The sequence below is a fragment of the Sinohyriopsis cumingii genome, chromosome 2, assembly GCF_028554795.1.
Source record: "Sinohyriopsis cumingii isolate HCF-2022 chromosome 2, ASM2855479v2, whole genome shotgun sequence".
In the NCBI taxonomy this organism is placed as follows: domain Eukaryota; kingdom Metazoa; phylum Mollusca; class Bivalvia; order Unionida; family Unionidae; genus Sinohyriopsis; species Sinohyriopsis cumingii.
The window spans coordinates 80767812-80791918 of NC_142962.1; the positions used below are offsets into that span (position 1 = coordinate 80767812).

A 24107-nucleotide genomic window follows, 5' to 3' on the forward strand; every position below is an offset into this window, starting at 1 on the left:
TCTATTCAGAAATAGCTTTCAAAATGTGTTTCCTACTTGATTTTCAGGCAAAAATGACAAAAACCTCCAGGGGTTAATGTGTTAAGAAGAAAGCTGGGCACTATATATGTTCTTAATAGGTCACTCCTTTGCTTGGTCTTTAAACTTGTGACGTGTAGCAAATATATTTTTAAAAATTGGTAGCCCATCACAAAAATGAATTCACAGTTCAGAGTTCACACTCTTATACATGTAAGTTACATAGCCAGCATTTATACAAATCTAATGCATTTTTTAACCTTCACATTTGTTGATTAATCTACAGTACTACTGCATGGAAGACATGATCGCCAGCATTTCCTACCCTAGCAAAAGGTGTTATTTTTTAAAAAAGTATATGCCTCATCACATTTCATTGACTTTTGCAATAAAAATTGATGAACCTTAAATCAGAAGCATCATTGGACATTTGAATACATTTAAAACTTGTTATGATGTCATTTATAGGAAATGATTGTTACTGACTTTTGCTTGATGAAAATTCTAAAGTAATTTTTTCCAGTCAGTCACTTTGAAAGCAGATTTAGACCATTTCGTGTCTGTGTGTGTGTGTTTGTGTGTGTGTGTGTTTGTATTTGGTGGAAACCGAGGACATTAATAAGATTACACACCAACGTACCGAGGACACACCTCCAACCGAGGATGTCCTCGGTTGGAAAAATGGTAAAATCTTGCTTCTCCCAACTATTTTAGCCTATAATAACATAAAATCATGATTTGTAGGAAGGTCCCCATTTACACGCTTGGTACTTGTTTGCGATTTTGGCGTGTATCTTTCTTCCAAAGCTGGTGATACACACACCCGAAACCATGTCCTCGATTGCCCAGTGGAAAACTTGTAGAGAGATCTCTACTATCAAATTACATGTTGCAAACACGTATTATCTCCCTTTAGATCCAAGCATCAGATACCAACTACTAAGATAAACTATAAGAAGATAAGCTGGTGCATATAACAGTCCTTGGCATTTTTATTAATATTTCATGCATGTGAGACAATAGTGTTGGGGAAACTCCCAATACATTCATACCATACACGTCCAATACAGGCAAATAAATCTACGACATGTACAAACGAAGTACATCAAAATGCTATTGGAAATACACATGAATTCATTGTCGAGTTGTACCGAAATTGCTAATTATCCGACCCATCTGTAAAGTTAAGACGTCCTGTTTGCACCGAGATTTTATTTACACATGTAAAGATATTGAAAAGACATCCTTGATATGCAAAATTTATTTTATGATTATTAAATGAGCTACATCCACCCCTATTTCGTCATTTGCCTATTTAGTAGAGAGAACAGATGTGAATCAAGTGAAAAATTTTGTTAAGGTGAGAGCGAAGTATCACTAACCGAATTTGGAAGTTACATGCACAGAACTTCAATAAATATATAGAAAGATAAATATATTATACAGAGGTCAAACATTTATCATCAAGATGATCAGTCCCAAAATGAAACATTTAATTACAGCAAGATGTTTTTCATTATCACGCTCTTAAGACCTGTGACTAAATGTGCAGGAAATTATAAACTGTTTAATTCATTCAATGTTCTATTAAACATATATACTTGCTTCAGTTGGTGATTGGATGACTTTGCTGAACATATCATGACTTATATTTGTATTGATAGTTCTGTTGTAAACAAAGTCTTTTTAAAACAACACACAACATGTAAAAACAAGGTGTCAATCTATATTGCTTTCCCAAATTTAAAGAGGTTTTTAACAATAGCCAAAACGCTCAGGATGTTCTACTGGACCAACTTGTCTTTATAACGTAACAGAACATTTATTTAGAGCTGCATTAGACTGTATTATTCTTACTCATTTAGTCTTTTTTCAGTATATTTAATACAGAAGGCAACGCAGGAAAAAAATGTTTAAACTTCCAATCAGCGATACAAAACACCTTTAAGTGGTACCTTAAATTAGCAAATGTATAAACTAAGTGATTTGGAAGGTGAACCAAGAGTGTTGTATCATTAAAGTATATTCTTGTTCATTCATGGCTCCAAAACATTAAAATACTATAAACTGTTTGTAAAAAGGTATTAGACAATTATCCCCTTTCACTAAATCTATGCATACATCTACTCTCATAAAACTCTGTTCTTCACTTCTGCAATTACTGACCTTTAAGCTAATCAGGAGGTTTCAATTCAGTTAACATAGATAAAATGTTGTTGTTGTTGTTGTTATCGATGTTTTAGTCTATCATTACTCTTTGTGTTGAGGTTGAGATAAAACTACACAGATTACAACAAATAATTGTGTATGCATCATCGATTTATTCAACCAAAGTGACTTGAAAAATAAAAAGTCTCCGTGAAATACACAATATTGGTAACACAAACGTTCGTTCTTATTTTCAACTATACATCTGCACATGCCCGAGAGAGAGAGAGAGAGAAGATTCGTACGCTTATTATACAACAAAGATATTACTGTATTTTATCAAAAAGTGAATAGTCAATGCCGATAAGGCGAGTTTCCTGCCATAAATGCTCAAATCCGGCCAAATAGTATTGCTATAAGTCGGGTATTTGCTTGACTGAGCGGTGTCAAACCCTGGCACGATTCCACTAGAAGTCATAAGTTTACACCAAATTTCCAAACACTTCTATATAACTTCAGTTATAAATTAGAAAGCCCGACGTGTCCATTCTATACATAAATTTTTCGCTAATTAATGCAAGACCATCGATCTCAAAATTTGACAAAGATATATCAACCGCACATCTGCATGGTTTCTCTTCATCAACTTTCCATACCATCAGCAGTTCACGCCGTAGAAACTATATAAATATCCTCTAACACGGGGATCTATTTTCACTGCGCCACCTTAGGCCAGTCAATTCATGGTTTCAAGGCACATTTCGCCAGTACAACTGCGGTCACATTTGCCACTATGGTGACAAAAACGGTATATGCCGAGTCCCTTCTTGTTTATTCCTTTGTGTAGTTTACTGGTTTCCTACCGTAAGAACTGCCACTGCAGTCACATAACCAGTGTACACCTTAGGTTTTAATAGGGACTATATTACCCCAGGGACACCTGTGCAGTTTTGACCTGAATTCACAAAAGTCAACCATGGCATCATGGAAACTCACTAGCACTTCACTTCATGATGTTTGCTCCTACTAAATGGCTAATTATTTTGGGCTAAGGAATATTTACATTGCATCGAGTTCCACTAATCAAACAAGTAATCACACACATCTAAGAATTCCTTAAAACGGGGTGCTATAACCAAATGCGCATACTCCAAATGTATTATTATATGATCTCCAAAGCAGTGAATTAGTCGGAAGCATGTTATGTCGTACTAAAGTCTAATTGCAGGACAATCAGTCAATCAATAAATTCATCAGTCAGTCAATAACAACAAGATATATATTCAAAAAATAATGTAATTGCCCTAAGGAACAGTTGTAGTCGAAACCCTTATAGAGGTTACAGTTACTTAATAATAATATGTTATTTAGATTTGATTTTAATGTAGCTTTAACAATCTTTCAGTCATATCGCTATGGTGTCTGCAGTGTGGCAGTTTATAATGATGTCTATCATTGGGGCATTACGCCAGATACATGTAGCATGATGTCACATGCAGTCACATTATTTTTACACCAGGCCGACTAAGTCATAACACTAACGTCCTAATGCTGAGCACCTAGCAAGGCAGCTGTTAGAACCTTTGTCATGTCTTTGTTATGGCTCTGCCTGGGTTCTAACCCGCAACCTCCTGCATCCAAGGCGGACGCTCAAACCACTAGGCCACCTGAGCGTTCGTACTGATTGTTAAGACTGGATTAGATGTGCAAATATGTCCATGTTGGTCATAATGTACGAATGTCCATGGTCTTCGTGATTTTGTCAAATAGGGTGCATCCTTAGTTTGTATGGATTATACAGAAAATTTGTGTAAATGTGTGCGTCCTTGCTTGCATTGCTAAAATTTCATATTCCTTAGAATTGATAATACAGTTCCCTCCTTGATACATCACCATTTCCTATTAATGTACTGCCTCAAACAGTATTTGTTTTTGCTCTAACATTGCTGGAACAAATGTCCTTGGTACACGGTTCCATACACAAGTCCTCTGTATCCACCAAATACAAGAATGTGTGTGTGTGTGTGTGTGTGATAACAAATTACATTGTGACATCATTTATGACAAAGGTATAGTGACTGGATTCCAGATATATTTCAAAGTTGTTTTACAGCATTGTTTTTCATCTTTGTCAGATAAATTGGTATTTTCACCATGTGGTTAATAGACTCATCAAATAATTTCAATCTTTTGCTTACCATGGCTTGTTGTACAAATTTCATTTCAAATGATCGCTCATGTTGTAAGATCCTCTTATTGAATAGCCTATCTGAAGATTCTAGTACATGTTTTTTTATATATACAAATTTACATTATTAAGGATTTAATTAAGAGTTTAGTTATTTATTTTGACCCTGCTAATGTTGATGTGAAAATGAAAGACTTATCTTTACAAGTTGATTTATACCAGAGTATGCAGTTCTGGAACAATTTACCACTGGGCAAAATATCCCCTAGGACACCTTACACAAAGACAATTTATCATTGGATAATTCATCCCCATTTCAGGTTTTGAGAAATGTAAACAGAGCCATTTAAGAATTCTACATGATGTGAACATTAAATGTATCAAGATTAATAGATTAAGGAAACAAATATTGACTATTTTAAAAACTTCTTTTTTCTTCCACTGCTGTCTGCATGGCATTGTCATTTATAAAAGTTTGTTAAAATAATAAAACAACAACAGCACATCTTTACTACATTAACAAGATTTCAAGGGGATGATTAGGAACATGACTAAACTTGAGACAGAAAAAAGAAAGTGAAACAAACTTAAAGTTATGACTTAAAGCTCACTACCCTACCTTCTGGATATGTGACTGATTGTCGGCAATTCAGTAAAGGGCAGAAACATGACATTAATAACCTCTAAATTGATTGTTCATTTCTTATGCCTGTTGACCGCAATACAGGTTAACATAGATAATGCTGTTTGTGAATTTTACCATCTTAAGTTTGCTGTTAAATATTCAACACATTTATGTGAGAAAAGTGGGCACTATAATGTTTGAGAGCACTCACAACAAAGTTAACATAGCTAAAGCAGTTAGTGAAATGTATTATTGTAATTGTTCTCCAACTTTTCTAGAGAAAAGTCAGGGATGAAGTATCCATGTTTCCGGCCATCACATTTCACTTAAACTACATAACTTGAAAACTGTTTGAGACTAATGGATAAGACATGGTATACTTATACACTATCACTAGAAAATGTGTTACCTACACATTGTTAGTCTTATTTTTGAGGGCAAGGTCATGGTCCAGTATTTTACGTTTTCCATTGCACTTTTCTTTCTGATCTATAACTTTAAAGCCATATAAGATCAAGGGATGAAACTTGGTATACTTTGACATCATCACTAGATGCTGTGTTGCGTACCACATTGGGGGTGCCATCTTCAAGGTCATAGCAGAGTATTTTAACTTATCCGGTACACTATCTCTTTTGCTGTATACCTTCAATGCTGTTTGAGATTAAGGGATACAACTTGGTATACAGGTAAATCATCACTATAAAGTGTATTGATACACACTTCATGGTCATGGTAACAGTACAGTATTTGAAGCTTACCCTCACACTGTCCATTCCACAATATAACTTTAGACCTGAACTTAAGGGATGGAACTTGATTTATTTATACATCATTATTAGATGGTGCGTCACCACGTTGTGGCTTGTATTTTCAAGGTCAAGGTCATGGCTCAGTAGTTTAAGTTTTCTGTCACACTTTCCATTCTGCTTTATAACCTTAGAGCTGCTTGAGAGGAAGAGATAAAACTTGGTATACTTAAACATCATTTGAATATGTATTATATACCACATTTGGGGTATTTTCATCAATTTCAAGGTCACAAGTCATTATTTTCAGTTTTCCATCATACTTTATTTTATGCTCTATGACTTTAGAACCTTTCAACTTTAGAGATCAAAATCTTAGTATATTTATGCATTGTTTATACAAAGTATTTCATGTATGACCTAGGGGCATTATCTTCAAGACATAGAGTGATATTTTAAGTTTTCCTGCATTTTTTTTCTGTTCAGAAACTTAGAACCAGTTGAGATTAAGGGTTGAAACTGGGCATATTTGTTATGTACCACATTGAAGGTTCTATCTTCAGGGTCAAAATTCACAGGATAATAGTGTAGGTTTAAGTAGCTTTTTTCAATAATTTATGAGCTGTTTAAGATATAAATAATAACATTTAATATATAATGTGCAATAATGTCACTAGATGTGTTGCATTCCAGATTTGGGGTCCTGTCTAGATCAGATCATATGCCTATATTTTAAGGTTGCTTTTGATTATAATTTATATCATGAAAGCTGTTTGTAGTTCAAGGATGACACATGTTACACTTCCTGTGTATCACATTCAGGATTTTATCTTCAGGGTCAAGTCAGTGATAATTTTTTCTCCATTTGTACCCTTTAAAACTCAAATGCCTTTTGAGATAAGGACATAAAAGTTGGCTACTTTACATGGCTTCATAGTAACTCTGTCTCTCTTGCAATTGTTACAGCAGGATTTCATTATAATATACTTTTGATAACCTCAGCACATCAGACAAGATACAAAAATTCACTAAAGTTGCTTATTTCCAATTATTTCACAAAAATTCATTTGTCTCATAAAATGATTGAACATAGACGTTACCCATTTATGAAAGTGTTTGATTCTGGTTGCAATTAAACAAATATACTTCTTGTGAAATCTGATGATCAGCAATAAAAAGTTATCTCCCTTACATGTAAAAACGGGTGTCATGCATGTAATGTATGATTGTAACACCATTGTTTATATTGATATAGGCCATTATTGATAGTTTTGCCATTAATTTTAATCTTAGTTAACAAAATGTTTCTAATTGGCAATACTCTCTTGTATAAAAGTTTGACTTTTGTTAGTTCCAGATTGCATAGTATTATGTATTGAGAAGCAAGATTGTTAATAATATTTTTTTGGCTGCTGTTTATTCTAAAGGTTTTGCATTGAAAGATATGGTTTATATGCCTAAATTCATCAGCTCTGACAAATTAAGTACTCCTCATTGTAGTGAAATGTTTTAAGTGTATGTTAAGAGTTATGTTCAGTGCAGTAGGACTTATCCAGTCCTATCTTCAAGTATCTGAGCATACTAAAACTGTTCCAGAATCCACAAACAAGCATTTTCTGTTTCTTTCAATTTGCCAAGGAAGTACAATCAGATTCTATCAGCATTTGATAAATCAATAGAGGTGGGGGTGTATGGTAATCTTTGTCTGTCCATCCATCCATCTTTCTTGTCTGGCACACAAACTCATTAGCACAACCAGTTCCACAATCTTTAATAGATTACCATGAAATTTGGTAAATATGATGGGTGTCACATGAACATGTTCATTTCTGAAAAATCTCAATTTTTGTTAGAGTTGTTTTTTTAAATAGTTTTTTAGATTAATGCATTGTATGATGCAATCTCATCAGTGCAATTAGTCCTGTCATTTTTAATTGGTTTGAATTTTGGTAAATATTATGGTCGTCAGTTAAAGATGTAAATATTGACAAATCACTTTTTTCTCACAATTTTTGTTAAAGCTATTGCCATATGTTGTCTTGTACCTAAGTGTATTGTATGACACAGTCTTGTCAGAGCAACTAGTTTCCCCTGCTTTTCATGGCTGATAAATATGGTCACCACCTAAGGTTCACATTCTGACAAATCCCTGACTAGTTATTGAAAGTTTTGTCCTGCAGCCTAATGCAGAGTAATGCAGAATCTTCTGAATGCAGTTTGTATGGATTGCTGTGAAACTTGAGACATATCATATTAATCATATGCGCATATTGACAAATTTGAGTGCTCCATTAATTTTAGGTGTGCAACCTTTGGATGCATTGCATGACAGAAATTTGCAAATGCAGCTATTGCAGATTTTAGTTGATTAACAGTGAAACTTAGTATATATTCTGGTTATCATCAAAAGATATTCATGTTTACCAATAATTGTACCTGCACTGTTTTTGCAAACATCATCCCAATTCTTTTTCATTATCTTCACACCACTTTGCTGCTGCAGTTTTTGTTAGTGTTATTGCCCTCATTGTCTTGTAGCTTAATGCAGTTTGTGACACATTCTCATTAGTGCAACTGCTTTTGCAGTTTTAATGGATTGCCATGAAACTTGGTAAATATTATGTTCATCACGTGAAAAGCACTTTCGCCCTTAAGTTTTGTTAGAGTTATTACCCTTGTTCTGTGGCTTTATGCAGTATGTAACAACCTTGTTAGCAAACTAATCCTGCTATTTTGAAAGCTTGCCATGATAGTTGGTGAATATTATAATCATCATGTAAGAATGTACATATTGTCAAATCACTGTGCTCCCACAATTTTATAGACAGTTTTTTCACTTTTGGACTCACAGCTGAATGTAAAGCAGTGATTCCCAAAGTGGGCGGTAACGCCCCCCCTGGGGGTTTTGGGATTATATAAAGGGGCGGTACGAGGCAAGAGGGCAACAGGGGGGCGTTACGAGGCAAAGGGGCGGTAGGGGCAAAAAGAGAAAAACGTGAACCTGGCGGTGGAAATACCTCATTTCGTCTTTGCTCTCACAGTCGTACAGCTTCTGTGCTCGCCCTTTTGACCATTTATTTTTTCTGTTTGACACGCTTTTTATGCTCGCCGTATATGTGACTATACCAATAGGCCTATGTGATTAAATTTATATAATATAGGAATAGATGTAGATGGGGGCGTTGGGGGTCCGTTTCTTAAGCCAAAGGGGCGTTGGCTCTAAAAAGTTTGGGAACCACTGATGTAAAGTATTACACAATCCTCTAAATGAAACTGGTTTACATCTGAGTGAATCAGCATGAAACTTGGAAAATGTTATGATCATCAGCTGATGATGTGTTCGTGAACAATTGACTGAATTCTGCCTAGAGTTATTACACATATTGCCTTAGAGCCTGATATAGTGTATCACTTACTGTTGTGAACACAGCTAGTCTCACAATTTGAAATAGATTGCCACAGACCTTTGTACATGTTATGCTCATCATTTATAGATGTGGATATCAACAAATCACCATGCTTTCACAATTTTAGTATTTTTGCCCTGTAAGTTAACGTCCTGCAGCTGAATGAAGGGTTTTTACTTCCATTTTTTAAAATAGTGTTATACATGCATTTTTTTGTCACTTGGAGCTGGTTGCAATGTATGACAGAAGTTTGTGAATGCTTGCAGTTTTTAGTGTTTTGCTGTTTAACTTATTACAAATTATGCTTCTTATCAGAAGCTACGCATATTGAAAAATTATTTTACTCCTAATTATTTTTCAGAAGAGTTATGTGTTGTTTTTTTAGTATAGAATCATCTCTATCACAGAATAGGGATGGGATACTGGAAAAGTATGTGTATATTTATGTTAACCAATTACTCACCATTCATCTTTTATATTATAGTGAGTGAGCTTTTATAGGCATTGTAGAAAGCAAAAGAAAAACTTTGAAGATTGACAATAAAGTTACTGAAGAAACAAACAAGTAGCATCATTAGGTTTTTTCCTAATATATGCAATATACTCTATAGCTGGGATTTTGCAATGCCAAAATGTCATGCAACCTTTGAAAGAAGGAAGTATTAAGAAGAAGAAATCACAACAAATATTGTTGATTTATGTTGCTTTTATATGATGAAAGATCCATGTTTACAAGGATGAAATATATATATAAACATGTCCTATACCTTTGGCAGTGTTTATAATAGTGCTAAAAAGTTGTTTCGATTTTGATGCTTTTATTGTCTACCTTTCATCCTTGAACATCCATGCATACAATGCACATAATAAATATATGAAAACTACAAAAACAATTTTATTTTTACATTTAAGTACAAGTGAACTTATGTTCATTCCTCTTTGATTTTATTTCTCACTTTCATACAAACACAAATGCACACACATTTACCATTATTCTGCTGTAGCTGTAAATAATGTTGCTCTATGGTCACAAAATGTTTTGAAAACCAAGACTTTTAATTCAACAGTACTGATTTTTAATTACATTACTTACAGGAAACATGCAGTGAACACATTTTCATTATAAGCTGGGACAGTTTCTTAGCTCAATCTGAAGGGCTTGGTGAAAATAATAGAACCTGTGCCTCATACATCAATGTGGCTGCTAAACAGTGTTTGGAAAGATCTAATTTAAGGTTTCAGTTGTGAACATTCATACATTGTTTTAGGTCTGTAATTTTTTTAATAAATGTTGAAACATTTTTTGTTTTGAGTTCTTTAGCCACATACACCTTATTATAAAATTGACATGAGCTGAAATGCTGATATTTTTTAAGTGCATATTTTCAAATTGTGTGTAAACTTGCACAAAAGTCAATAGTCCATTTGTTTCTTTGCTTCATTTGTACACTTAATACATAGCTGACTTTGAATTCTATTCTACAGTTATTGTACTGGCCAATTCACAATTGCCTGAGGGTGGTTAACTTATTGTAACTGGAAATGACACTGATTTCTCAACAATTAAGCATGATGTTTGTTAAATAAAGCTCAGCATATGTTCTTTAACATAAAGTTTTTGGGAAATAATACAGACTTTGAGGATATGTGCAGCATCACAGAAAGAATTGAAATAATTGTCATATTGACAATGTCAACTCAGAGGAACCAACTTGCCGTAATTGTTTTACCTCACAAATTAGGAAAAATTATAGCCATATATACAAATATTTTTTTCTTAGTATATAGATCTCTGTCCATAAATCCACATAAGCTTCTACTGTGTTTTAGTTTGTTGCACTGATGGTATTTGGTACTGAGCTTGTCCTTGACCTGGAGGTGGCATCATTCCTTGACCTTGAGGTTGACCTCCTTGTCCTTGAGTCTGTACTTGGTTACCTCCCTTTTGCTGCTGCATTTGCTGTTGCATTCTCTGCCACTGTTGGAATTCCTCAAACTGTCGCTGTTGTGCCATCATTTCTTGATGCATCATGTGTTGTTGCTGTTGCATCATCTGCTGTTGTACTATGACTTCATCACGTCTCCTTGCACGGATATATTCAGGATAGGACAAGTATCCATTGTGGTCTAAATCATCAACCTGAAGAACTCTGTCTATAATATCTGTTGTAAGAATGGGAGAAAAAGGAAATATAAGACTTAATGACATTAGACACCACTAAGAATTTAGGATTAACCCTTCACAACACAAAGACCTGTGTTTATCTCTTCACCATTATGTGTAAGGTTTACCAGTATAGTGAAATCTTTCTTTAAAGTCCCTCCAGATAAAGGACACATGCTCAAACAGGACAACAACTGCATCAACCTCTTTTTAGGTTTCACCAACATATTTAACTATAATATAAAGGAAACCTATAAACTCATATAATTACAAAGATATGTAGTAGCTAGGGGTGAAATGATTAATTGATATGTTAATGAATCAGTACCTTTTCCATATCAGTACAAGAGGTGAAGAAGTTATACAAAATGATACTTAACCTGTACAAGTTACTTTCATCTTCAGCAGTCCTGAATAATTATTAATAGTTTGCCATTTCATTCTTTAAAAAGAGAATTCATTTGAAACAACCAGAGCAGAAACATGCACTCATTTCTGTCAGTACTAAAACAAAGCTACTGACAACACCTTCTATAAATTAACAAACACATGGTGGCTAACTTGTGTGGTTTGAAATATGTCCCCAAGTCCCAACCCCATATAATCCATGCTGATTATTTTACCTTACAGCATGTCCGGCCACTGATAACATATATCAGCATAAAGAAGACATTCCAGATTTGTTTCCCATGTATAATTTTATACTTTTCTGATCATTTAATGACCATATTATATGAAGTTTCTCAGTTGCTTCTCATCTTGTCTACTTGTATCAATTTTGATGGCTATAAGTCCAGTGTATCACAGAGAAATATGTCACGTCTAATTTGGGATTGGTGGTTATTGTTCATTCAAGTCCAGAGTAAAAAAATAACCTCCAGTCAGGACTAACTGTGGCATATTCACTGTGTGGCATACCAGACGTTTTGGCATCCAAACTGTGTCAGTTAAATGCAAAGCAACATAGATACTTTGTACTAAAGTGACCACTAAATGATCTGTAAAGCAATTAAATGGTACATGGGGAACAAGTTTGTAATGTCTCGATTTATGCTGATATGTGTAATCAGCAACTGAATGTGCCAAGAGGATTTTTTAAAAATTAGCACAAAATCAGAAAGGGGACTTACTCCAAACCAAACATTATATTCACCTTGTTAAATTGTAGAAATGTAGGGAGTGTTGACAACAACTTCTTCTTTCACTGGCAGAAACAAGTGTTTGTGGCCATGGCAGTTGTTTTGCATCAGCAGGAAGTACAGTATATTAGTCATCTCGACTCCCAAACTCTGGCTTTTTCTAGATAAGATATTATTTGTGCAAGGAAATTGCACAATTTCTTCTTTTTTAGGATAGCACCAAACTGACTTCCAAATTAAATTGAAGACATGAAATTGGATGTTTTAAAAACATTCATGTAGTGCAAATCAAAGTGTGTGCTGACCAAGCGGAGTCCTGCAACTGATCAGATGGAGCAGCCTGAAATGGTCTAAATGGTTGAATAAAAGTTACTGGCACCTGACAGGTAGTCTTTTTGGAAGTACTTTTTATGTCTTGTCAAGGATGATAAGCCTATGTCTGTAATTTGCTTGCTATAAATATCAGTACATATAAAATGGCACCACTCCTCCACTGACAGACCATCTAAACATGAAGAGACCAATGAAATCTGATATGTGTCCATATTTATTGTATCATAGACTGAATGATATCAGTACATGGCAGAGGTGTATTATTTCATCCCTAGTATTACTAAAGTGTCCTTTGTACACAGATTTCAGTGGTTGGATAGGACATATATTTACAGTAATGTCTCACTGTAACACTGTTCATAAATATATATATATGTTCTAGAAGCAGTCATGTTATACAGGGATACATTATACAAACTGTAGCACATATCGATGACCATATTTTCCTTATGTAAGGGACTGTATTATACTGAAGTAGCTTATAGTTGAGGCTCACTGTATTTGGTATAATTGACAAGAGCATGTTTTTAAGTACATTCATTCATGGTTCCATAATTTGTTTAAATTAAGGTTTTAAGAGAGGTGTGGAAGTAAAGATAAGGCTTTGAGTTCATAAAATTCTAAGTTTGAGTATGAGATTGAGTTTTCATTTTCAGTCAGTCAAAAATGATGTTACAAAATGTGATGTACTTTGTGATTAGCTGACACATAATCTCAAGCTGAAAGGCAACTTAAGAAGGAGAAGTTTTGTGATTTCAAGACCTGAATGTTACAACACTGTTAACTGATATTATATTCTTACTCTGATTGTTATGAACAGCTCCAGAGTATTAGCCCTTTTTGATCAAAATAGTTCAAAGAATATTAATAGCAACAGAGTATGTAATATATGTAACTGTCAAGAAGAGAATCTTTAAAAAATTTTATCTGGAATATACACAGTCACATTAAGATTTAAAGTAACAAAATTGCTATTAAGAAACAAAGATGGCAGCCTCAACCTACCTATATAATACTTCAACATTCCTTCTTGTCTGTCTTTCTTCATGGCCTCAATTTGCTCATCAGATTTGCCAACTTTCTCAGCAAATGTGAGTTCTGGGGGTGGTATCATGTGACTCATAGCTTGAAGTATTTCAATACCATCCAACTGGGTGTCATTATTCACATCATGTATTCTAAAAAAAATGTTAATAAATTTTAATTTAACTTCCAATCATTTGATAAAAGTGCTTCCTGTACCCCACCCCATTTCTCTACAAGCAGAAAACACGTCTACTCTGATCCTCTTGTCTTTCAAGACTAAGGCAGCTGAAAGTTATATTTGAATTTGTCAAAGCAAGTTTACAGTTGTAAAAGAGAAATGTTTCTTGCAAAATCATTTATTCCTTGAGTAAAGTAACAGAATTCTTCACATACTGTTTGTTATTTGATCATGAAATTTTAACTCTTCCAGTTTTTTATGTCCATTTTTGTCAAAGAAGTAACTATACAACAGGACTGACCATTTAAAATCAGAGGATGTAATAATATAGGGAAGCAATAATTTGGAAACTCTATTAGAACTTGATATACAGAGAATACTCAATTTACGTAAATTCTTTGATATACCTTCTAGTTTTCTGAACAAAATAACTTCAACAAAACAAAAATTATGACTAAATACCTTGACAGCACAAAAAGTCATTTATTTGTGCAGGTTAGCTTTCAGTTAGAACTATAATATAATTTATAGCAATCATCGAAGTGGAAATATCTGTACAAATGTATCATTTTTGCAAGGCATTTAGGGAAATTTTCTGCAAGGCATTGTGGGAAAAACTGGTACACATTTATACTGTTACTAGTTCACCACCTACAGCAATGAAAATTTTTGCAAAAGAGAATCCAATGCCAATCATATGTTATACCAAGCTGAAAATTACCCACAATGACTTGCATAACCGAGTGAATTATACAGGAATTTTCTGTATATACCATCATCTGCTATAGGTTATGCTTCCAAATGAAACTGGTATTCATTTACATGCTCAGAATCTAGATGTGTAGATTTTTTCAGAAACTGAAATCATATACATGTTGAAATAGGCTATAAATATTAGCATATATGCAAAGAAAGTAAATATGTACAGAGTGTAATATTATCTTGGAGTTAACTTATTAATGAAAAGTCACACTGAGTGACATGTACTCTTGTAAAGGAATTTACAAACCAAGTCAAATTACCTGAAGTAATGGAATTCCATCTCTTGTGGTGTCATTTGTTTATTCATGTTTATTTCATCCTTCATATGTTCCTTGATATGCCTATTGAATGAATGCAGACATGTAAACTGAAAGTAGTATTTAAATTAATGCCACTATGAACAATTTTATTTATAGGCATAACATGATTTAAGTTTAACATTGCTAAGTCTTGCAAAGACAGAAAAGTATACTTTGAGTAAAACTATTAGTCAATGAAGTTTATCTATCTGTCTATCTATCTATCTCTCTATCTATCTACCTACCTACCTACCTACCTACCTACTAAATGCCCATATGCTAATGCTGGTCAGAGATTTACAGCCCATACCCATAAAAACAAATTGCAGCACATTGTATATAAAAGATAAGACAATGTAATTTTATAATAAAGAATTTCAACCTAAAGTAAAGGGTGTATGTAAATGCTCAAGTGAACAAGTCTTTGGTATCATTTTAATACTTATTCAAACATTTTTATTAACAAAATAAATTCTTGATATCATAAAGTAAAATATATGATATTATGAATATTGTAATATTTTGTATCAAAAAAATTAATTTATATCAAATCAAATTTATGATATCAAAAATCAAATATATGAGATAAAGAAATAAAATGTTGGATGCAAAATATTGTGCATGATTTATTTGTGTACAATATTCCTTTTCATGTACATAATTCAGCTAATTTTGGTACATTGTATTGAATTCATTTTTCTGATTCATATCCCAATTGAGAGACATTTGAATGAGCAGTATGACAAAATACTAAATTGGGAAATTTAAGTACTATATATATATATATATATATATATATATATATATATATATATATATATATATATATATATATATATATATATATATATATATTGAATTCCATCAAACTTTATATAAAGTCTTTTAGAAAAAATGATTATTAGAGCTTAGGACCACGTGGGGATAAATTTTCATTCACTGCAGTTTTTATATGATGAACTGTTTATATCAGTAATGTACAGATGTTATATCAACATTTTTATTTATTTTTATATTAAAATTGCAATCGTTTGCAGCAGTATTTCAATACAATTGTTGGGACTATGAAATCAATCAGTTTTACATCAAATACGTAATTTGTTTTAATTGAAATAAAAATCGAGATTAACAAAGATCAGGGCCGTATAGAGCGATCACGAGCCCTTGGGTAGAAACACCCGGACCTCTCCTAGTTCTTGTTCAAGCAAAATTTGTCTTTTTATAAAATTAAAAAGCGCTGTTCGGTCCGGGCCCCCTTACGGGTCCGGGACCTGAGGATATGTCCCCGTTTGCCCCCCTCCCCCCGGTCGGCCCTGCATGAGATGTGTGTTACTGTCTGCGCGAAAAGCAATAACAGCTTGACACGGACTTGTGATGGACCGGTTAATGCATAAAAGCACGCGATATTTTATTGAAAGTCTTTTTTCCCGACATTTCGTTAAAGTTATTTCATTGGATGTGCCCAGTACCGATGCGCCTTGTACTCTTGTATTAAGTGGAATGCTCTGGTGCTGGATGAAGGGCTCAAAACGGATGAAAATAAAAGCTCCTCACTTTGCAATGGGCATTTTCATACGACATTAGACTGTTTAATTATTTTTGTCCGTTTGCGCTTGTATTCTTTGTACGCGTATTTTTGTAGACCAGCATTAATACGAGCTCAGAAAATAGAGTGTTACTGGTTGAATGATCGTCATCATATTGGATTACCTCGTTGATTTGTTCTTTAAAAACAATTCAGATTCTTTCAGCAAAAGTGTTGACGTGTCGTACTAAGCCTTTGATAAGTACGAAGGAAAAGCATATATCCGTAGCAACTAAATGAATACTTATTTAACACTTTTAAGTAATTAATAAGTGATTGATAGGTGGTGGTCACAGTTGCAGCTAGTAGTAGCAGCTGCATAATTAGAAACTAGTTGCTTTTCACCATTAAAAATCCACGCCTGCTGTTAAGGTCAACGCAACGACTTATTCTGAGTGAATTGCAGCACCCATCCCAACCCCTTTTATTCAAATTTTGACATCTTTACGTCATCGTAGTCCGATAAATCAACCCCACAAATCTGAGTTGATAATGATGGACGAACCCGAAAATCAATATCATCATGGGTGAGGGGCTGATTTATCGGCCAAACGTCATCGATTTGGATCGCTTGGATCCTCTCTCATTTCATGCCAGTCCATCACTCCCTTCAACTTTGCCCCTTCATCTCTCTTCCCAACCATGCCCCCCCCCACATCTTTTGATCGATCGATCAAATAACACCCACCCCCTCACAAAGTCTCACAAGTAAATTTAGTTTGAACACTTACGCCTGATCCTGTGCAACTTTTGGGTCATTGAAGCTGGTGGGAGGTGCTTGATCCTGATGGGGATGAGCATGGTCCCCTGCATGTCCAGCACTCAGTGCAAACCAGAAGGTTAATAGCACTAAATAGTTAAGTAGTCTTCTCTCCATCTTTAGCTCCCACTGTAACAAAGCATTGAAAATGAGCTCTGGCTCTCACTAACTGCATTCTTCCTTTAGCGTTTCAAGTTTTCGAAAACAAACAAAATTATTAAATACAAACAAAGTTTAAATTCATCTGAGACTTTTTTCACTTTTTCTTTCTTTTAAACCTGTTTTTTTTTTATAAAAAAATCCACGTATAAATATGTATGTTAAATTGGATAGTACGTGAGCGAAAGCTATTGTTGACAGTAGTACGCCCTGTTGCCATGAAAATCACAACTTAGCTGCAATAACCAAAACCATGCAAGTTCAATGCATTCTCATACATGAAATAAATAATGATAGAACTTCAACATAGTTCACATGATATTGTCTACAGTTGTTAAGAAAATGTTGGCCAACAAATAGAAATGGCGGCTAAGGAAGTTCAATGTTTGCTAGGAACGTACCAAAATGTACTATACATTTCAATAGTCAGTGAAGATACATGACTGGATCAGTCATTTTGAACACATTTTATGCGCACAACTCCATCCAGGGTTGAAATGAAAAAAATCATTATTCGCCTGGAAAGTAAAAACAAATAAAGAAAATTCGGTATTTTTCTCTGTCTTTCCGATTTAAAAATAATATATTGGTTCACAATTTTAAGTGCGGGAGCCAAACTTGTTTGTTAGCACAGCAGTCCTTTAGTAACTGTTTTTGACGGCACAAATTGTAGCGAACCAATATTTGTCATGGTTAAACTAACATTTTCATAGCTTACTAAGCACCAAGATCTTTAAAATTGTCACGTTATAAGTAAGGAACTGAGTCGCACCGTGTGGGGGAGGGAGAGCCGGCTGTCCGTAACCGTCAGGGCGACGGGAAGGTCGGAGAGGGATCCTCAGGTAAGGATGCTACCCATAGACCCGGACAGGCCTCACCCACGAAAACCGGACTTGCCGGTCGGCGAGGGCCGCCGACGTGTTTTAACTGCAAGCGCCCGGGGAATTTTGCCAGGAACTGTCCCAAGGGCAGGCAGACCCAGGTGAATGCCGTTGCTAGAAAGGAGTGCGAGCCGGAGGCAAGCTGTAAACCAGCAAACCTTGCGTCTGCAACTGTCAACGGAGAAGGTGTCGCCATCTTGTACGACACTGTGTGTAGCGTTGCAGCCCTTATCGACAAGAAATACGCGAATCCTGAGGACTACACAGGGGGAGGTAATTGAAGTCCAGTACGCGAACAGCACGCGTGACTCGTTGCCAGTGGCTGTCATTGACCTCGATTCACCGTACGTGAAGGGGCAAATTGAAGCTGTTTGCTTGGCTGGACTTCACATGACGTCATACTGGGATGTCGTTTGTGTTGCCACAACCGAACCCCGAAACCTGCACACCGATGCCGGTGAGTGCTGTGGAAACCAGGTCCAGAAGTCAACAGACGAAACCGACTCCAATGGAAGTTACGTCGACACCGGTCAGTAACGTACTTCCGGCCGAATTGAGGCAGCTTCAGCAGGAGGACGCAACTCTGGCGCAGCTGCACAAATACGCTGCAGAGGAAACGGAGAAGGAAACTCGGAATGGCACGGTGAAGTTCGCGTACAAGAAGGGGTTCTTGTAATCACCACGCCAGGAAAGGCAGCGAACACTTTAAGCAAGTCGTCGTGCCGAAAGGGAAGTGAGGTAAAGTGTTGAAACACGCGCACGACAGTCGCCATGGGAGGACACATGGGAATTGCCAAGACGCGTGACCGTCTTATCAAGGAATTTTACTGGCCGGGGGTCCAGGGAGATGTCAAGCGGTTCTGTCTCTCCTGTGACAAGTGTCAGAGAATGGCACCGAAAACGGATCATCGACTCGTCCCCTTGGGGAATACCCCCCTTATCGATGAACCATTTCGACGCGTCGCGATGGACTTAATCGGACCGATAAAACCCGCGTCGTCGCAGGAAATCGGTATATTCTAACGGTCGTAGATTACGCTACACGCTATCCGAAGGCCATCGCATTGCGTAATATTGATTCGGAAACCGTCGCGGCAGCGCTGTTTGGGATTTGGTCAAGAGTCGGAGTGCCCGACGAGATCCTGACTGATCAAGGGACACAATTCATGAGTCGCGTGATAGCAGAGGTAAACCGACTTTATTAAAGAGACTGGAGGAAGTTTGTTCACTCGCACAGAAGAACCTCAAGAGAGCGAAGGTGCGTCAAGCGAAGTATTACAACAAGCGCACGAAACCACGCCAGTATGACGTAGGCGACAAGGTATTGTTGCTGTTGTCCCAAGAACACAAGTTGCAAGTTTCTTGGAGGGGGCTGTATGTCGTAACCAGAAAAGTCGGAGGTCAGACCTATTGGATACGGCTACCGACAAAGGAGAGGCTATACCATGCCAATCTCCTTAAGCGATACCGGGAAAGGGAGACCGCCAGCGATTTTGTCGTCGCCACGATCGTCACCAAGGACACCGAAGGCGACTCGGAAGGGGCGAATACTGTCCCGAGCTGTCCGTTAACGAGGGCTGAGACCCCCTCGGACGTGGAGTGCGACCCCATGTTGACTACGGTACAGCGGGAAGAGATAGAGACGTTGCTGGCTGGGTATTCCGATGTGCTTACGGAAATACCCGGGAGAACGTCACTTGTCGAGTACGCGTTAAAGCTGGTGGACGACCGGCCAGTTCAGCGGAAACCCTACCCCTTGCCCCACGCAAAACGACACGTCCTAAGGGAGGAGATCGAGCAGATGATTGCTCTGGGAGTAATCGAGCCCGCCGACTCTCCATACAGCTCTCCGATAGTCCTAGTGCAGAAGAAGGATGGCACACATCGGTTTTGTGTCGACTACCGAAAGCTGAATCAGGGGACGAAATTTCAAGTGGAAACGCTACATGACCCAGAACATATTTTCGAAGGCGAAATTTTTCTCAAAGTTGGATTTGTCCAAGGGATATTGGCAAATCCCTGTGAGAAAGGAGGATATGGCAAAGCTCACTTTTACTACTCCCGATGGGACATACCAATGATTGGTCATGCCATTCGGAGTGCAGAATGCGCTCAGCATCTTCACTAGAATGATGCGGTAGTTGTTGGAGCCCTTGCGCGATAGGGGTGTCCACAACTTCATGGATGATCTCTTGCTAGCCACAGAGACAGCAGCAGAGGGGGCGAATCGGACAACTTTTTCGACAAAATTTGATTAAGGTTTTAAAACGACAAATAGAGCCTTCCTTCGAAATCTCACTTTTCAAACAAAAAAAAAATAAAGGCTCCGTTTGGCAAATGGAGCCTTAGTGTTTTTTGCTCGAAAACGCTATATTTCGCGCCAACATCCCGTTGGTGTTTTCCCGTGGCAATCATCGGGTATCCCGCGTTGTTGTCATTGCCCCCTCTGCTGCTAAGTGGCTACTTACAATTTAACCGAATATTTGGTCAAGTCCGATACGATTTCGTGTCCGAGGATCATGTAAATTTATCGTTACAAATCCATGTGGGGTCGACTGAGCATGACTAAAAAAGTTTCGAAAAACATTAAAGTCCATGTCACCGCCGCACCATGTCTGCCAAATATTTCGTAGCGTGTGTGTATCGACGCCGTTGAACACAGCAAGAATATTACAGTTGTCTCTGATTACTTTTGGAATCTGAGTGTATCGTTGAGTGACATATATCACGTCAGTGTTTTTATGCCTGCCTCTGGAAAATATCCTAGCTGGGTTTTTTTGATTGTCTAACATAACATCATCGTACACGACTAGATTGTTAACGTCGCTATCAATATCATCGATACCTGGTGCATCATTGATATCTGTAATAAACTCAATAACATTTTTTTCAGCGATCGCTGATGCATTCTCGTTGAAATCTTTCAACACCTCGTAGCATCGTTGATCATCTACGCTAGGAGCAACCAAAATACAACTTATCCCACTTCATCCATCTCATTATTAAATTAAGTAACAATTGCGTCTTGCCGGATCCAGATGGTCCGATGATAATCATCCGGATCGAGTTTGGTAACGCTGCAACATGCTTAACTGGTTCTCTTGTTTTAGTCGCCGAAAAATCAATTATATTCATATCTCTATACATTAATTATGGATCTATATTGTGTGAAGTGTAGAGTGCGTACTGGTACAAATGATATGACAACCGTTACAACAAGAAATAATAGATCGGCACTTACTGGTAAGTGTGTACAATGCGGTATAAAGAAATTTAGATTTATTTCTATTAAACCCGGGGATGTTTTTAAAAAAAGCGAGGAGGTGATATTGCAGCCAAGTTATCAAAACTCCCCGGAACACCGTGGGCAAAGTATCCAGGAGAAAAACACCTCCCAGGATATAGCTACTGTGGCCCCGGAACACGATTAGATATCAGACTCGATGATCAAAATCAGCCCAAACCCGGTGAGTATCCAATAAACGCTATCGATAAGGCGTGTCATGCTCATGATGTTGCTTACTACAAAAGTAGCGATCTGCAACAGCGTCATATCGCGGATGTAAAATTAATTCACGCGCTAAATGCTATTCCTGATAAATCCTTTAAAGAAAAATTGGCCTCATGGTTGGTAAAATCGGCTATGAAAGGTAAATTAATGATTGGAAGCGGAGCTTCTCGCGCTGGTAATTGAAAACGCTAGCGTTTATAATAACAACATGGAATCCATCTATTATTCTCCGAGAGGATACTGGAAGGGGAAGGCCGCAATTGGTAAGCTTGCAAGCGCTGCAAAAGTAACGAGGGCCACTGCGGCTAATTGGTTATCCAAACAGGCTATATGGCAAATCTGTCTACCACCGCCTAAACAAATCAACTTCTCGCGCTTTGATGTCAGCGTACCTAATGAAGTTCATCAGGCTGATATACTATTTCTGCCGCATGACAACGGTTACAAATACGCGCTAACCGTAGTTGATGTTGCGAGTCGATATAAACAAGCGGAGCCGTTGAAAACAAAGTCAGCAACTGAAGTAGCCGGTGCGTTTGAGCGGATTTATCGAAGAGGTCCTCTGCGCTGGCCAAATCTATTACAAGTTGATCCTGGTAGTGAATTTCGCGGCGCTGTTTTATCAGCGTTGAAACATCATAGCGTCGCGATACGACGAGGTCATACTGCGCTACATCGTGATCAGGCAATTGTTGAACGATTCAATCGGACTCTTGCTGAACGTTTATTTGGATATCAATACGCGAAGGAATTCATCCAAGAAAAACGATCTCGTGAATGGGTCAAAAGGTTACCAGGCGTAATTGCCGCGTTAAATAACGAGATTACCCGAGCAATCAACATGAAGCCCAGCGACGCGATTAAAAAAAAGTATATACCCGGAAGATCAAAAATAGATAGCGTTTCCAAGCCGATTCTCGGCGATGTCACTGTTAGATATCTGTATGAACCAGGAGAGCTTGAAGGTGGTAAAAAAAGAGCTACTGATCCTATTTGGAGTGTTACCACACATAACATATCAACGATAACACGATCAACTGGTAGACCATCGATCTATAGACTGGATTCAACTGCCCCACAGCGGGGGTTTACACGCGAGCAACTACAAGTGATACCTGACGATACTCAATTACCCCCGCGTAGTCTTAACTAGCGCCGTTGCGTCTATTACACTCAAGACATGTCAACCTCACATTGGTTTTGACATGACCGAGACTGTTATCGATCCTGTCCACGGTAAATTGGCAAGCGTCTTTATCCGAATAAGGCCAACTCATTACACAATTGCAACTCGCGCAGTGATTATTCTGTTGTTGTCGTAACGCAATTATTAATTCGGCATCAATATCAAAACGCCGCTGTTTTTTTTTTATCCTGTTGGCGGTAACCCGAGAGTTTTCTATCAATGACGCTTGCATCGATAATGTCGTTGTCGTTGGTGACTCCGTCACTGGCTTCGTCAATAACAATTCTTCGAAGCTGATTTATTCTCCGTACTCGGGACACTGCAAGATAGACTAGATTCGACCATTCGATGCGATTATCAACCATCCAAACAATTGTGTCCGTGATGGTTAGTCCCTGCGAGGAATGTATTGTTGTTGCGTATCCTAGCGTCCACGGGGATTTATCAGCACGTAGCGCGTCCTCGACGACGCTGATATCAACGAGCACGATATCATTCAGCACGAGAATTTGTTTTTTTGTCCCTGACGCTGTCGGGGCCGGGATTTCAACTTCAATGTTCTGCCGCCGTGTATCCGCGGGTCTATAACATAACGGCACTGGACGCGTTGGAAACTTTTCCTTATGCAACGTAAACAACTTCCGCTGAAGTGTGTCTCTGACTATCTTTCTACTCGCTACAATCAAATCGTTTGGTCTCCATGTTTCCCAGAATTCATTTAACGGCGTTTCCGGAATCACCTCGCGGATTATTTCACATTGAACTCTATCCGGCTGTAATCTGATTAATTTTTTAACCTCGCGCAGTTGTTCATCAAGTGCTCGGTAATCAGTGTCGGTTTCTTCATAATAGTCCACAAAACCCTTTAACCAATCATGTGGGCCCTCGCCGACAAATGGTGGTGGTTGACCATGATCCCCACACATGATTACCGCTGTATTCGCGAGCAGCAACCAATCAAGAAACATTTGTAAAACATCTAACGAAAC

General features: G+C 37.2%; 1 protein-coding gene across 1 annotated transcript in view; it reads right to left on the bottom strand.

Annotated features, from left to right (window-relative positions):
• Positions 1-9823: 9823 nt before the first annotated feature.
• Positions 9824-24107, bottom strand: part of LOC149805272 (longistatin-like) — a 31500-nt gene continuing 17216 nt past the window's right edge. Inside the window, exons 2-5 of the mRNA XM_089948999.1 lie at positions 17353-17510; positions 14998-15078; positions 13777-13949; positions 9824-11298 (exon numbers count right to left, since the gene is read on the bottom strand). Coding sequence (XP_089805125.1) covers positions 10952-11298; positions 13777-13949; positions 14998-15078; positions 17353-17498 — 747 coding nt within the window. The 5' untranslated portion in view covers positions 17499-17510 and the 3' untranslated portion in view covers positions 9824-10951. The remainder of the gene's footprint in view (positions 11299-13776; positions 13950-14997; positions 15079-17352; positions 17511-24107) is intronic.